The 15,348-nt window shown below is 36.4% G+C and overlaps 1 protein-coding gene across 7 annotated transcripts; it reads left to right on the top strand.

Annotated features, from left to right (window-relative positions):
• Positions 1 to 3,829: 3,829 nt before the first annotated feature.
• Positions 3,830 to 14,311, top strand: LOC132627346 (uncharacterized). 7 transcript variants are annotated; one of them, XM_060342642.1, is made up of 19 exons: positions 3,831 to 4,043; positions 4,134 to 4,249; positions 4,330 to 6,970; positions 7,047 to 7,442; positions 7,519 to 7,914; positions 7,991 to 9,010; positions 9,078 to 9,155; positions 9,226 to 9,342; positions 9,439 to 9,510; positions 9,590 to 9,718; positions 9,882 to 9,950; positions 10,019 to 10,168; positions 10,273 to 10,464; positions 10,578 to 10,631; positions 10,737 to 12,152; positions 12,225 to 12,308; positions 12,670 to 12,927; positions 13,135 to 13,734; positions 13,825 to 14,311. In XM_060342642.1, exons 2-19 carry the CDS (start codon positions 4,136 to 4,138, stop codon positions 14,109 to 14,111), a joined length of 8,073 nt encoding a protein of 2,690 aa, XP_060198625.1. In that variant the 5' UTR covers positions 3,831 to 4,043; positions 4,134 to 4,135; the 3' UTR covers positions 14,112 to 14,311. The 7 variants fall into 7 exon arrangements, with proteins under 7 accessions (XP_060198626.1, XP_060198625.1, XP_060198621.1 ...); XM_060342643.1 differs by lacking the exon at positions 12,225 to 12,308 and having other exon boundaries at positions 3,830 to 4,043; XM_060342638.1 differs by having other exon boundaries at positions 10,740 to 12,308.
• Positions 14,312 to 15,348: the final 1,037 nt, after the last annotated feature.

Here is a 15,348-nt window from a genome sequence, read left to right as displayed (position 1 = left end):
CATTCAATACCAACATGCACCATTTTATACATATTCACAATGCATCCAACTCATTCTAAATGTAAAAGAAATAACCAATTCTTACCTTGGATACTTGACCCCAATTTGTGTCTTAAATCTTTATACTTGTTCTTGCTTTTCCACCTCTATCTCCTTGTCTTCTCCTTAGAATTTTATTAAGCTACAAACTGTTTTTTTTTTTAAAACCTCAATCTGGCCGTGAGAAGTCATGCATATGCTTTCTTGTTCTTGAAAGTTGATATCCAACAAATGCATTGGAAAATGTCATTTGCACTTTGCCTTATTCTATGTATATGGTTTCCCACCATGTTACACGTACACCCCCACTTGATGATTCAACATTCCACCTTGTTTTGTTAATTTTCAGATTTGATTCCCCCCCCCCCCCCCCCCCCTTTTTTTTTTTTTTACATTCGGGTGGGGCCCACATGGCCCCTTAAGCTTAATTAATTAATGAAGTGATTTAAATTTTAATCCCACTTAATAATCTAATCATAGTTAATTTACCCCTAATCTCCAATAATATCTTTATACCAATAAAATTTATACACAATTTATGTTTTAATTAAAATTGAAAATTAACGATTTCTATTTCGTATCCGAAAATAATTCCGCCTTTAACTTGAGTCAATTTGCTTGCGGATAATTCGTCGTATAAATGTACGGGGTATAACAAGAATAACTTCATCTATCGAGTGCAGTTAATCAAATCGTAGTTATCCACTTGAATAATTAGAGGGGCAGACTAACGAAGTTAAGTTTATAAAGAAATGATTTAAATCAACCGTTAATATACAACAATATAGGATATTGCATGATTTACACAAATGTACATGGAAAAAAAAAACTAACGATTTTCCAAATATATTGTAACTACATTATTTGCACGAGACTTGAGCTACTATACGAAAACAAGTACGTGTGTAGAAGTTAGCTACGTAAGTGAGTAAATGTGGGTAAATAGTGAATTTATTGTTATAATTCAACCAAAATAATATGATTATAATGTTATCAAATATATTATCTTGTGTCGTAGTTCTATCACAAAAAAGTTAGCATCATAGTCTTAATTTTTATTTTTTTTTGCTTCCTATTCTTATTGTTGAATTAGTTGATCATCAGATGATTGCATTCGGCAGATAACCCAAATAAAATTTTTGGTTATCATTAATGTAATTACACAAATAATCAAATACAACGTCTCGTGCTACATTTATATTAAAAATTTATTCTCTACATACCGAAGCTACAACAAGTATAGGTAGTAAGTCAAATCTTACTACTTCAACTTTCTTCGAAAAAACAAAAAAAAAAATATTAGTTAATGGAATGTGAGAAAATATAAAAAAGATTAATTTCACAAATTCTAGACAAATTTATTCAATTTTAAAAATTAAATATGTTTAAAATTGTAGTTACAAATTAATTTAACCCATTATATTATACTTTAGTGATGTATGTTTAACCAAGTCAAATTTGCTGTTAATCAGAATGCAACTAATGTAATTATAGAAGTAATCAAATTTACTATCTTATGCTATAGTTTTATCACAAAATTATTTTCTCCATATATTTTTCTTGTATAGTATAGGTACTAAACCAAATCTTATTTTTTTCATTTTCTTAGAAAAATCCTTAATTTAATATTAATGAATTTTGAGAAAATATAAAAAAGCTTAATTCTATATTTTTTACGAATTTATCCAATTTTAAAAAATTTAATATGTTTAAACATCCATCATTAAAGGATAATATAACAAGTTATTAAATGTAGACAATATATCTAAACGCATAATCAAGTTAGCAGTTCATTATTTTTCTACATTTATAGTTCTTTGAATAAAATTACTAATAAGGTGTATATGCTTTAACACATTCTTTATTCTACATCAAGTAAATTTTTTTTATACATTTAATACAAGTAATCAAGCTAGTCCTTTATTATTTTCTTCTTTCAGAAAAAAACTTACTATAAGATAGTCAATTTTTTTTTAGTTAGGAAAAAAAACTTTTAGATGGTAAATATGAATAAGAAAAGTGTTTTCTGGTGAAATCAGATTTAACCAAAAATTAGTTAAAGATTTGTTTTCTAAGGATTTGAAGACAAGTGGGACGTATCTATCCCCGAGAACTCCTTTTACGAGGCCGGTCCGGAGAAGTTATAGTTTATTGAATAACAGAAATAATATAGTATGATCAAAACAGATAAAAATGATCTGAAAGTTATGATTCCTTGTATCTGCCCCGTTCTCTTAAGAATAAATTGATTTTTGCAAGAGTATTTGTTTATAAGAATGTGTATGGGAAAGAAGATGATGCCTTTCTTTTCCCCCAAGTTCCATTATATAAGCCAAAACAAGACTTTTCTAACCCTAACGTTTGAGTGATGTGACGTGACTATGGCTCGATGTGTGCTTCTGCTACGACACAATGCGAGGCCTGCGAACATGACCCGAGTTGGTGGGAGTGGAGGACAGCTATGTAGATACTTCGAGTTCTCCGAGTTCCCGGTTGCGGAGGCTCGCCCAGATATGCATTTTGTCCGTTGCACCTTCCTTCTTCCCTAAGCTAGGTTTATCTAAGCCACTCCTCCACTTTTCATAGTTCCCAAGGTGCAGCTGATGTTACTTTCTCCGCCACCCTTACGTATATACTTGCGATAACGCTTTGACCGATGATTGCTGATGTAACGGGAGTTGGTGAGAATGGGAACTAGCTGGATAACCCTTGTGGCCGAAATAGGTTCCGGGGTCCGGACACACTTTTACCCCCATACAATACAAAAAGAAAAATAAATTTGCTAGTCAAAGTTTTAGAAAGATAACTTATTAAATCTGTGTCGGAGGAGAGAGAAAGTTTTACTACTTTTGCGGCTTTGAGAACATACAGTGATACGGTAAGAATAAAATTCAAAATTTTCATTTTACTTTTTCATAAAAGGGCATAATTGACACAAAAAAGTTGGGAAGTGTCCGTAATACCCCCATAACTCATGTGAATTGTCTTAAATGTCCCATTCTGTCCATTTTGCCCACAAGCATTCTGCCCAAAAATCAATTTCCTATTTCTAATACGAACTTCAGTAGGACTAGCAGTAGTAGTTAATATTGAATTGAATTTCTCGGGAAGAAAACGTCTTGTGATTATGAGCCCGTTTGGCTTAGCTTATAAGTTGCTGAAAACAGCTTATAAGCTCTTTTCAATTTTTTTGAGTGTTTGGCTGACCAACTTATAAGCCATTTTATGCTTAAAATAAGCTCAAAAAAATAAATTGGCCCGTTTAGTTTAACTTAAACAAAACAGCTTATAAGCTAAAAACAACTTATAAGCCAAAGATAATAATTTGAGCCGCCGCAACTTATTTCTTTTTTGGGCTTGTAACCTATTTTTAGCTTATAAGTTATTTTTTTTAAGCCTATCCAAACAGGCTGCCTTCTTGGGAAGGAGAGGGAGAAATGACACGAAAGAGAATGCGAAAGAGACAGAGGAAACAGTACATTTCTAGAATGAAATATGGGCCATTAGATTGAAGGAAATTGACGGATAAGATAGGATGTGAGATATAAGGCTCGGATCGTCGCTTTGGATCACTTTTTGAATCCCTGAATTTATTATATTTGATTAAATACACACCAACTTTGAAAACAGATCTCCAACTATAAACCTTCCTCTGCAAGTCTGTATACTTTCTCACTTATTATCAATCACTAGATTTCCTCCACGTCATCTAATCTAGTTAAAATTAAATTAAAATATAAAAATATAAAAGTAACAATAAAGTAAAATAAAAAAAGAAAAAAAAGAAAAAGAAAGCTCCTTATCCATTCTTCAGGAAACAAACTTCCCTAACACGCTTTTTATTCACGTGGTCATTGAGAAGCGGGAAAACCCGTGAAAATTCAAATTTCAAATCCCTATTATCCTCAGTTAAATTCAAACAGTACCCCAAAATTCAATTTTTTTTTTTTAAGAACGAAAACCAAACACCCAATGTTTAGTTACTCACAATTTCTCAATCTCAGGTGCGTTTTCCTTTCCAAATTATTCTTTCAATTTGTAATTTGTTATGTTTCTCTTCCAGTTTTTCTAATTGGTTGTTGAAAACACTGTAGAGATGGATTTTGAAAACATGAAAAGGAAAGAACTACAAGCACTATGCAAGGAACATGGAATTCCTGCAAATTTAACCAACTTAGAAATGGTTAACAAGCTTTCTTCACTTCTTAAGGTAATGTAACGTTATTCTTTATTTATTTTTAGGTTTGAAGATTTTTTTATTTAAATTTGTGGTTATATATATATGTATAGGTAAATGATGAAAAGCCCTTAACTCGAGGGCGATCATGTTTAAAGGTTTTAGATGATGATAGAGAGTCTGATGTTGTAAATAGGATGGTAAAGAAAGTGAAATTTAGTCCTGATAATGAAGTTATTGAGTTTACGCGATCCGCTCAAGTGAAAAGGAGAGGGAGAAGGAAGTCAATGTTGTATAAGAATGACTTGAATGTTGGTAGTGATGGGTTAAATAATGTAGGCATTTTGGATAGTCCAGTTGGTGTTACTATTGAGAAAAAGGGAGCGAAAAGGCATGTGAAAGATAGCGTAAGTTCAACGAATGAGGGTAAGGGTGAAGTTGGAGTTACTACAAGAAGATCTTTGAGGACCAAAGAAGTAGTTATACAAGAAAACGAGGGCGTAAATGATGGTTTACGGACGAGTAGGAGAGTAAGAAGTCGAAAAAATGGTAAAGAGAGTGCAGAAGATATGGAAGAATTGGATAAAAGTACAGGTGAAAAGGGAATTGATGGGGCAGAGAAGAGGGACAAGAAAGTGACATTTGTTAGTGAGTGCACAAAGTCTGAAACAAAAGCCAAGGAGACGAAAAGAGAAACGAGAAGGAAATCGATGGCTCATAATCAGACCTTGCATGTTCAAAATGAGGAGGAGGTTGTGGAGAAGCCAGCTCTGGTAACAAGGTCTCGGAACTTGAAACCAGTTGAGGATAATGTTGGTAACAAAAGGAACCGGACAAGGGGTAAGGAAGTTATTGAGATAAGTGAGGAACTTGTTTGTACTGAATTTGTTGAATCTTCAGTTGAAGTTGTCAAAGATGAAGTCAGAGTAAACACAAGAAGGTCTCAGCAGAATAGTGTGGTGGAGCCATCCAAAAAGGCTATGAAGAGGTCTGGACGGGTAGCTAATAAGGAAAAGGGTGCAAAATTGACTGATGATATTTCAAAAGATAAGATGGTTACTAGGGGAAGGACTAGAAATCAGTCTAAAGTGACTGTAGAAGCTTCGACATCAGAAAGTGGAACTAAAATTGTTGAACCTAAGGAGAAACTTGAAGTGGTTCTTCAACTTGAAGAACCAGCAGAAGTTCCTGTTAGAAGAAGTGATAGGCGCAAATCTGTTTTTCCTTTGGAGAAATTGAGGGGTGATGAAGTTGCAGCCAAGGAGAAAAGAATTTTCTTAAATGCTAATGATGATGAGCCAAGGAATAAAGGTACAAAAGAAGAAACCCAGAAGGTATTGAAGCGATCAAAGAGGCTTGCTACACAAGATGAAGATTCAATATTGGTGAAAGATGATATTGCTGAAAATATAGGGCTTGATAGAGGCAGAGGAAATAGGGGCAAATCTGTTGGTCCTTCTTTGGAGAAAGTAAGAAGTGATGAGGTTGCTGTTGTAAAGGAGAAAAGAAACTTGAATGCTAATGATGACGAAACAAGGAGTAAAGGTACAAAAGAAGAAACCCAGAAGGCATTGAAGCGGTCAAAAAGGCTTGCTACACAGGTGGAAGATTCAGTACTGGCGAAAGATGATACCACTGAAAATGAAGTGCTTGATAGAGGCCGAAGTAATAGGCGCAAATCTGTTGTTCCTTCTTTGGAGAAAGAAAGAAGTGATGAAGTTGTGGTTGTAAAGGAAAAAAGAAACTTAAGTGCTAATGATGCTGAGATAAGGAGTAAAGATACAAAAGAAGAACCCCAGAAGGCATTGAAGCGGTCAAAAAGGCTTGCTACACAAGTGGAAGATTCAGTATTGGTGAGAGATGATATCGCTGAAAATAAAGTGCTTGATAGAGGCAGAAGTAGTAGGCGCAAATCTGTTGTTCCTTCTTTGGAGAAAGAAAGAAGTGATGAAGTTGTGGTTGTAAAGGAAAAAAGAAACTTAAGTGCTAATGATGCTGAGATAAGGAGTAAAGATACAAAAGAAGAACCCCAGACGGTAGCCAAGCGGTCAAAAAGGCTTGCTAAACAAGTGGAAGATCCTGTACTTGCAAGAGATGATATTTCTGAAACTAAATTAGAAGAGAGGAGACACTCTAGAAGGAATGCTGCTAAAGCAAATGTAGACACCAAGACGTTGGACAAATCAGTGCAAGAAGAAACTTCCGTGGTAAGAGAAGAGAGGAGACGTTCTGGAAGGAGTGCTGCTAGGCACACTCTTGCAGCAGTTTCAGATGAAAAGAAGGAAAATGGTGATAATAAGCTGACCATGAGAAACCGCACTGTTATTCAAGAAACAGATTCTTTGAAACAGTCCACGAGTAGCTCAAAAGCAAGTGTGGAGGCAGCAGTTGTTGAAAAGACTAGTACTGCCAGAAAGAAGCAGCAGGGTCGACTGAAGAGATCAAATGTGGAAGTAGAAGTTCCCATGCCTGAGGGCATGGAAATAGTCAAAGAACCAGACAATAGACATTGTATTGTCTCAGGTTCAGAAGGTACAATGAGCTTCTCAAGATCATCTCTAAATGAGCTTAAAGCTGTCACAGATGATGTCAATATAGTTCTCGCTGGAACCAAGGATGAAGCACCTGCTGAGTTGAGAACCCTAGCTGACAAATTGAATGAGGAAGGACCAATTGTAGATGCAAATGCTTCTCAATCTGAAAATAACTCCACATCGGAATGTCTTCCATTCAGTGAAGCATTCAACTCCAACGGTTAGTGTTTCTGGTCATAAGTTAATACGATACATTGTTTTATGAAGTGCGCTTATTCATTGTTTTGTATTTGCAGCTAGACCCGAGGAGAACCTAGTTGAGGAGCTTTTGCAGTCTGACCACAAGGAGCCTACAAGCAAAGATCTATGTCCTAGTTCAGTTTTGGCTGATGATGCTGTTCCAAATGATATAACTTCTGACAAACAGGAGCATGGGGCAATTACAGCAGACAATGCTGAAGAATTCGACACAGGGTTATCTAATGAAGTTCTTGATAATTGTTCACTAAGCCAGAGTGATAATATGGAAGAGAACATTGCTTCTGGAACCAAGGATGAAACAGCTGCTGAGTTGAGCACCCTAGATGACAAATTGAATGAGGAAGGACCACCTATAGATACAAATGCTTCTCCATCTGAAAATAACTCCACATCAAAATGTCTTCCATTTAGTGATCCATTCAACTCTAACGGTTAGTGTATCTGGTCATAAATCAATATTATGCATTGTCGTGTGAAGAGTGCTAATTCATTACTTCGTATTTGCAGCTAAACCCGAGGAGAACCTAGTTGAGGAACTTTTGCTGTCTGAACATGAGGCGCCTGCAAGCAAAGATCTATGTCCTATTTCAGTTTTGGCTGATGATGCTGTTCCAAATGACAGAACTTCTGATAAACAGGAACATGGTGCAATGGCAGCAGATAGTGCAGAAGAATTTCCCACAGGATTATCTAATGAAGTTCTTGATAATTGTTCACTAAGCCAAAGTGATAATATGGAGGAGATTCTTGATTCTGGAACCAAGGATAAAGCAGCTGCTGAGTCAAGCACCCCAGCTGACAAATTAATTGAGGAAGGACCACTTGAAGATGCAAATGCTTCTCCATCTGAAAATAATTCCGCATCCAAATACTTCCCATTCGGTGATCCATTCAACTCCAGCGGTTAGTCTATCTGATCATAAGTTAATATTATGCATTTTATTGTTAAGAGTGCTAATTCATTATTTCATACTTGCAGCTAGACCCGAGGAGAACCAAGTTGAGAGACTTTTGCATTCTGATCCTGAGGCACCTGCAAGCAGAGATCTATGTTCAGATGATGTAACTTCTGACAAACAGGAGCAAGGTGAAATAGCAGCAGATGATGCAGAAGAATTTGTCGCAGCATTATCTGATGAAGTTCTTGATAATAGTTTACTAAGGCAGAGTGATAATATGGAAGAGAACCTTGATTCTGGCTTTAAAGAACAACCAGAGACTATAGGTGCTGTTATTGAAGGAGTAACTTATGGTGAACAGGAGTCCGAAATATGTCCTGGTTCTACTTTGCCTGATGATGCAGTTCCAGATGACATAACTTCTGACCAACTGGAGCATGACGCAATTGCGGCAGACAATACAGAAGAATTTGACATAGGATTGTCTAGTGAGGTTCTTGCTAATTGTTCAGTAAAGCAGAGTGATAATATGGAAGAGAACCTTGATGCTGGCTTAAAAGAAAAATCAGAGACTGGATGCATTGTTACTGAAGGAGTAACTTATGGTGAACAGGAGTCCGAAAGCAAAGGCTTATGTCCTGGTTCTGTTTTTGCTGACGATGCAGTTCCAAATGACATAACTTTGGACAAACTGGGGCACGGTGCAATTGCAGCAGATAATGCAGAATTTGGCACAGGATCATCTAATGAAGTTCTTGATAACTGTTCCGTAAACCAGAGTGATAATATGGAAGAGAAGCTTGATTCTGATTTTAAAGAACAATCAGAGACTCGATGTACTGTTAAGGTTGGAGTAAGTTATGGTGAACAAGCGCTAACTGTAACGGACTATGCAAAAGAGTTTGATGCGGGGTTGTCCAGTAATGTCCCCATGGAACACGTGGAAGCTGAATCTGGTCCTATGGAAGCTGTATATGATCGAGATGCACCTACCTTCACAAATCACGGTGAAATACATGCAGAAGAATATGAAAACCTGGAGGAAGCAGCTTCTGAGAAAACTGTTTCAAGTCCCATAAAAGCAGTTCCAGATCTTCAAGGTACACAGTCCTTTTTGATCAGTTACTGATTATAGGAATTTCATAATACATTGACCTTCTCTTTTAGTTGCAGAACCTGGTAGTTTTGGTGATGGCATCGTATCAGATGTAACTACTTCAAAGGACGGTGATGAAGAGAAGCAAGGTAGTTATGAGGTTTTCTCACCTCATGTTCTTTGCAATTTGCTCATTTTCTCTTCCTTTTGATGCAACAGGTGAAGAACTTAAAATATTGTTTGCCACTCCTTGTCATATTTCACATTCTAAAGAAGATAAGAAAGCTTCTTTGGATGGTGATTCAAGGGAAAAGGGTCTCAACAGAGAGTGGCAAGGTTAGCTTCAAAATGCTTCTTTTTACATTTTTACTTTTTATAACTTATTGCTGCAAATCATTTTTTGTTCGGCATTTTGCTTTGTGATTTCTGTAGTTTCTCCCATTAGTGGTAATGATACATCAAGTCTCCAAAGTTCTGTCCGTGATTGTGGTGAACATGGCCAAAGTTAGTCCTAGACTTCTTCTTCTTCCTCTTTCCCGAAGAGTATCTCTTACTTACAGCTTGATTATGCTATATGTTACAGGAGAGTATTTGAAAAGTTTGTTTGCCACCCCATTTGGTAGTAGAAGCAGCAAGGCAGAAATAGCAACTTGTATCGAGATTAATGAGACAAGCAGTCAATACAAGCAAAGTTGCCCTGAAACTGAGAACGGTTAGTCTTTCTTCCTTAAATATGATTTCCAAGCCATTTTATTGCTTGGTTTATATTCTTACTTGAAGCCGTAGGATTTCAAGATTTAGGTTGTTGACTAACAAGCCAGTTAATATCTTGACCATTTTCACTACTCACCTTATAAGCATCTTTTGACATGCAGCTGCATCTTCTGCTGGCAATGGTTTGACACCATCTGTAACTCCTTTAAAGGACACATCTAAAGATGAAGGTATTTCTCAGCTAGTTTCCTGGTTTTGTGAAACCTGAAATCATGTCTAACTCTTCAACTTGATGCAGCCGGGGAAGATCTAAAAGGTTTGTTTGCTACGCCCTCTGTTGTTTCACAATCTGTTAGAGGCCAGCATTTCCTTTTTCAAAGTCAATTGAGTGGAGAAGCAATGGCCGCGGGAGAAGGACTTGGCCGTGGTTTGGTTGAGGACAAGCAAGGTTGGTTCTGAAATTTCTTTCTTTTGAAGTAATTTCTGCTTTCCCTCTGGATTTTCAGCTGTTCTTCACTTTCTTTTCTTTTTCGGTTTCTAATATCTGCTTAGGGATGTCTATTATAACAGGGGAACCTGGAAGGACTTTATTTGCCTCACCCGTCTCTGTAAAATGCACTAACCAAGAGACTACTTCTACCAAAGATAAGTATAGCCAGAGTCATGATATGGAAACTTCTATTTGCAGTGGAGTAGAAAGAAACCTCGATGAATCTGAAGCTCTGTCTGTTGGAGTCGACCAAGGTAGTAGATTATCCCTGTTAGCCATAATGGATTTACACAAGCTGAGTGTTCAAAACGTGAATTCAGTTTGTGTTTGTTGAATTATACTGACATCAAAGACTTAATTATTGTAGCTCCTGAGACCTCACATGTCACTGCTTTCAACTATGGTGATGAATATAAGCAAGGTTAGTTCTGAGCTATATCTTATTGTATAAAGTAAATGTAGCTCTCCTATCATATTTTATTTGCTGCTTGATTGTGCATTAATAGCTTTAATTCCTGATGTACAGAAGATCAACTGAAGTTGCTGTTTGCTTCACCCATCATTACCGAGACTCTGAACCAAATGGATGGAACAAAAAGAAAGACAGAAGACGAGAAAAATCTTTTGTCTAGGAATGTTCAGGGGCTCTCTCATAACAAAGGTTTTTCAGTTGAGAAGCTCAAAAAAACTGCTGAGTGCACAGATTCTAAACATTCTGCAGAACAGATTAAAGTTGAAAAGATCATAGAATTTGCTGAATGCTTGAAAGAATGCAGTACTCTGGAAGAAGAGAACAATGAAAGTCATGGTAATCTGCTGTCTGCAACATCAACTACAAACTCGACTCCGTTGCGGAATGATGAGTTTTCTTCTCAAGAAATTATGATCGAAGAAACTGCTGAGTGCATGAAAGATTCCAGTGCTCTTGAAGCACAGAACAATGAAGGCCAGGGTAATATTCTGTCTGCAACATCAGCAAAAAACATGACTCCATTGCATAATGATGAGTTATCTTCTCAACAACCTAAGATCAAAGAAACTGCTGAGTGCATGAAAGATTCCAGTGCTCTTGAAGAAGAGAACAATGAAGGTCAGGGTACTATGCTTTTTGCATCGTCAACTGAAAACATGACTCCATTGCGGGATGGCGAGTTTTCTTCTCAAGAACCTAAGACAGCAGATGTTGCAATGTCTGGAGAAATAGTTAGAGGTACGGAGATGAATACGAGACATGAAAGCTGGGTTCAGGAAATTGTTGACATACAGGAACACAAAATTGAGGAAACAGTGGTTGACAGGGATTTGTTGCTAAGAAATGCCTCTAGAATTCTGGAAGAAGGCATTTATGTTGAAATTGTAGAAGAAAGTACTTCTCCTGTTATTTCAAAGCCTACATGTGATATTGAATTTCCTGAACATCAGATGGTGCCGGAGATCAATCAGAGCAGTCCCAAGAACGTCAAAACATCTGATGCTTTCAGTGAAGGTACTGAAGATCACTTGAAACTGCTGTTTGCTGCCCCAATCAAAGAAACAAGTCCCTCATGTTCTGAGTCCCTTAAACCATTGGATGCCTGTAATGAAGAGAACACTGAAGATCACCTGAAACTGCAGTTTGCTACCCCAATCAAAGGAACAAGTCCTTCCAGATTGGATGAAGCTTCTAGTTGTCAATTGAAGACAGCCATGGTTATCAATGAAGCTTCTGTAATGGTTGGTAAGGAGCCTAAGCTCAAAGGGTTTGAATTTTCTGGAGAACCACTAGCTGTCGAGATTATTAGCGGAGGTTTTGATAGCACAAAAAGATCTTGCTTCTCCAAAGAGATTAAAGACCAATCTGAAAGAGGGCCTCTGTTTCCTACATCATCAAAAGGTACAAGTCCACTGCAGTTGGAGGGAAGTCCTGGTTGTGAGGAAGATATCTTTAAGGATCTTGATGGTGGTAAGTTCCTTGGCTCTCAGGAACAAATTTTTGCACAGCACGAAGATCATCAACTTCTAAATGAAATGACAGATAATACTGGTGACGCTACACTCGATTGGTTTCATATAGACGATGGCAGTGTTCCCATCCAGGCAGAACTGGAGACGCAGAAAAGTAATATTTTAACTCCTCAATATTTGGGCAATAACTGTAGAGTCACAGGACGATATTATACTTGTAGATTCAGTTTCTATATAAACTTAATTGCAAGTCTGATAATATCCTATAATGAATTCTTGAATGGTATAATTATAAATTTGGAGTGGTTAAAATAAAGTGCAGTGAAGAACAAGAAACTAATTCATCAGATGCTTGAAACATTTACATTCAGTTTTCTTGGAACATGGTATAGAGGGAATAGAGTTTTAATTCTTACACCTTTTAGAGTTTTAATTCTTACACCTTTCTCATTTTCTATTTTGAAAAATCCCTAAATAGATGCATATGCCTGAAATTTCTACTGCCAATGCTACAGAAAATGATTCTGCCCATCAGTTCGAGCCCTTGCGTGAAGTCACCGAAGATGATGCTGTGGCTGAGGGGAAGAAAGATGATCATCTAATGGCGTCTCAAGAATCTCTAGAAGACAGGTTAATTAATACCAGGGAAGCAACAAAAAGTGTTGTTGTTAGTGATGCAGTTTGCCAACAACGGAACATTCTAACTGACATTGAAACTGAGACCATAACTCAGGAGAGCGTAAGGAAGACCGATGATATTTCTGTTAGTGCTGGTGAGTTCGTTAAGTCTGTATGAGCAACAAAGAAAGGAAAAAAGCTTTTCTTTGTGCATGAAATTTGTATATTGAGGTTATCCCTTTTTTAACCATATTTGCAATAATATGATAAATTTGTGATTCTTAACTTTCAAATAACTTTAGCTGTTTTGCTTTATATTGTTCTCCAAATTCTGGAACTGCTTACTCAATAATGAATTTCAGAAAATGGAATTCTTGAATTTGATGCTGAATCCACTGCATTAAGAAGTCAGGAAAAGATCATCATCACAGTAGAAGAGACTAAGGGAGATGAAGTACAAAAACTAGAAGTGAGAAATATCAGTAACGCTTTCCTACACAACAACATTCCCGATAATGATGAATATGCAAAAGAAAGTTCAACCGTATTGCCTGCTGATAAGCAGTTCCACTTTCCAGAACATTATGTGATAGAAAATGTTTCGAGCATCAAGGAGTTTACTTCTTCCGCAAATGAATGCCAAGATGTTTTTAAGGAAGGTGATTTTGCTGATCAAGGGGATGGACTTACCATTTTTGAATCAACTGAGAGAACGTCTACGATTGTTAACTATTCAGATCTCACCACCCAAATCGACCTGCCTGGATTATTTGCAGGAGAGAGTGGAAATATAACCCATTCAGCATTTTCGGAAGAGCTTCAGAATGAAAGTAATCAGGGGAAGTTCAGTGCAGCTCAGCAACAGGATGAGGATTCTTTTGATAAAAAGGAGCATGAATCAACACAAGCAGTGTTATCACCCTCTTTTAAGTGTCATGAAAACATCAGCTTTATCGAGGAAGGTAAACAAGTTCTGATCCACCAGATTTGTCTGATATATTTTGAACTTTTAGCGTTGACTATACTAATTATGGATTTGTTATGTCATTTAGGCTTAGCTGATGAAGATACATTGATCTCTAAGCAAAATAATGACTTGGCTGAAAAGAAAGTACCATTAACCCCAGCAGGAGTAGCTAAAACTTCTTTTGCCAAGCACTTGAATTCTACTGTGAAGAAGAAGAATGCCAGAAGCGTTCTTATCCATGGAACCCCCAACAAACTATCCCAGATAGCTGACATGAAAGAAAATGCTCCAAGTGTTAAGGGAGATGTTGGCACTTTAACAGCATTAAGACCAGAAAAGAGGCGTGCTTTGGATATCCTCCCAAGGAAATAGAAGAAAAATTTCTGTAATTCTTTTCAATTTTTCTTTGTTCGGTTGTCCTGGTTTGATTGCTGCAGCCATATCTCATGGCCTATATTTCTGTTACATGAGATAAGACCTGCAACGTTTTTTTCTTTTGGTGCTTGAAAGTGGTGAGAACAAACAGATTATGTAATTATTTCATGTTTATGTTACCATATGGGTTTGACTTAGTAAGTAGTCTTCTGACAGATAATTTCTAATTGTAAGGATTATTACCAAATCTCTAACTACTGAATTATTCCAAATTAACTCACAGGTGCTTCTTAAACCACCTGTGTTACTTTTGACACTTTCAAAATTCATTCCAATTTATCTAATTATTTGTCTTTTAATGCAAAAGATTTTAAGGGAGCTAACTATTTTGATAATATATCTAAAGATGAGAATGTTGAAAGAAAATCTTTACTTGCCTTTGGTACTGAATATTCACTGCAACTCCTGGAACAATATGATGTTGGGCATATTTAGTAATGCTTTAATATCAGTTTCCTAGTAATTTCCGCGTCCTTGAGTGTATTTTAGTGTTGAATATGCCCAACTTCTCTTAGTTGTGAATTTTCTACTCATGGGATGATAATGTGTTGTGCAGTGAAATAATTTTGGAGCAAAAGAATGTGCCGAGGGAAATCACACAAATACAAAACCTTAATGAAATTTCATATGGAGCTTTTGCAGTACATTGTGTGTGTACTCTTTTTCCCTTTTCTATACTTCCTCCGATTCATAATAAGTGGTGTTTTAGGCTTTTCATTTTGTTTTAAAATAAGTGATGCTTTAGGATTTCAAAAACAAATTAATCTTATTCTTTCATAATTACCCTTATTTACATAATCAAGAATCATTAAATAGCTTTTCTTTTTCTAGGCATTTATTTTAGGGTAAGTTAGTAAAAACACTCCTAATGTTCTAAGAGTGAGCACTTTCTTAAGGAGTGTGCATAAGCTAAAAAACCCACTTATTATGAAATGGATGGAGTATCTTATTAAAGGCCAGGTCACAAGGACAACTTTTAAATTACCAACTTCTTTCTCTAAAAGGTTTTATTTCTCCTAATTGCATCACTCAAATTATTTCACAAATAGATTCTTTTACCTGGTCTGCTGTGGAAAAATATTGTTAGTTAATTCGTTTTAGCTTATCCTTCAAGTGGTGTACTAGACCATCTCATCACTTAACTTTTCCCTCGAAAAGTTCAATGGTAAAAAAA

This window comes from Lycium barbarum, chromosome 2, assembly GCF_019175385.1.
Source record: "Lycium barbarum isolate Lr01 chromosome 2, ASM1917538v2, whole genome shotgun sequence".
Classification (NCBI taxonomy): domain Eukaryota; kingdom Viridiplantae; phylum Streptophyta; class Magnoliopsida; order Solanales; family Solanaceae; genus Lycium; species Lycium barbarum.
The sequence above is the reverse complement of the archived record's forward strand: the minus strand, read 5'-3'. Positions and strand labels throughout refer to the sequence as shown.

Bases quoted from the DNA above. Each gene is read 5' to 3' on its own strand.
- LOC132627346 (XM_060342637.1), top strand. From the start codon at position 4,136: ATGGATTTTGAAAACATGAAAAGGAAAGAACTACAAGCACTATGCAAG. The intron at 6,971-7,046 runs GTTAGTGTTTCT...TTGTATTTGCAG, and splicing joins TGAAGCATTCAACTCCAACG to CTAGACCCGAGGAGAACCTA. The intron at 12,928-13,134 runs GTGAGTTCGTTA...AATGAATTTCAG, and splicing joins TGATATTTCTGTTAGTGCTG to AAAATGGAATTCTTGAATTT.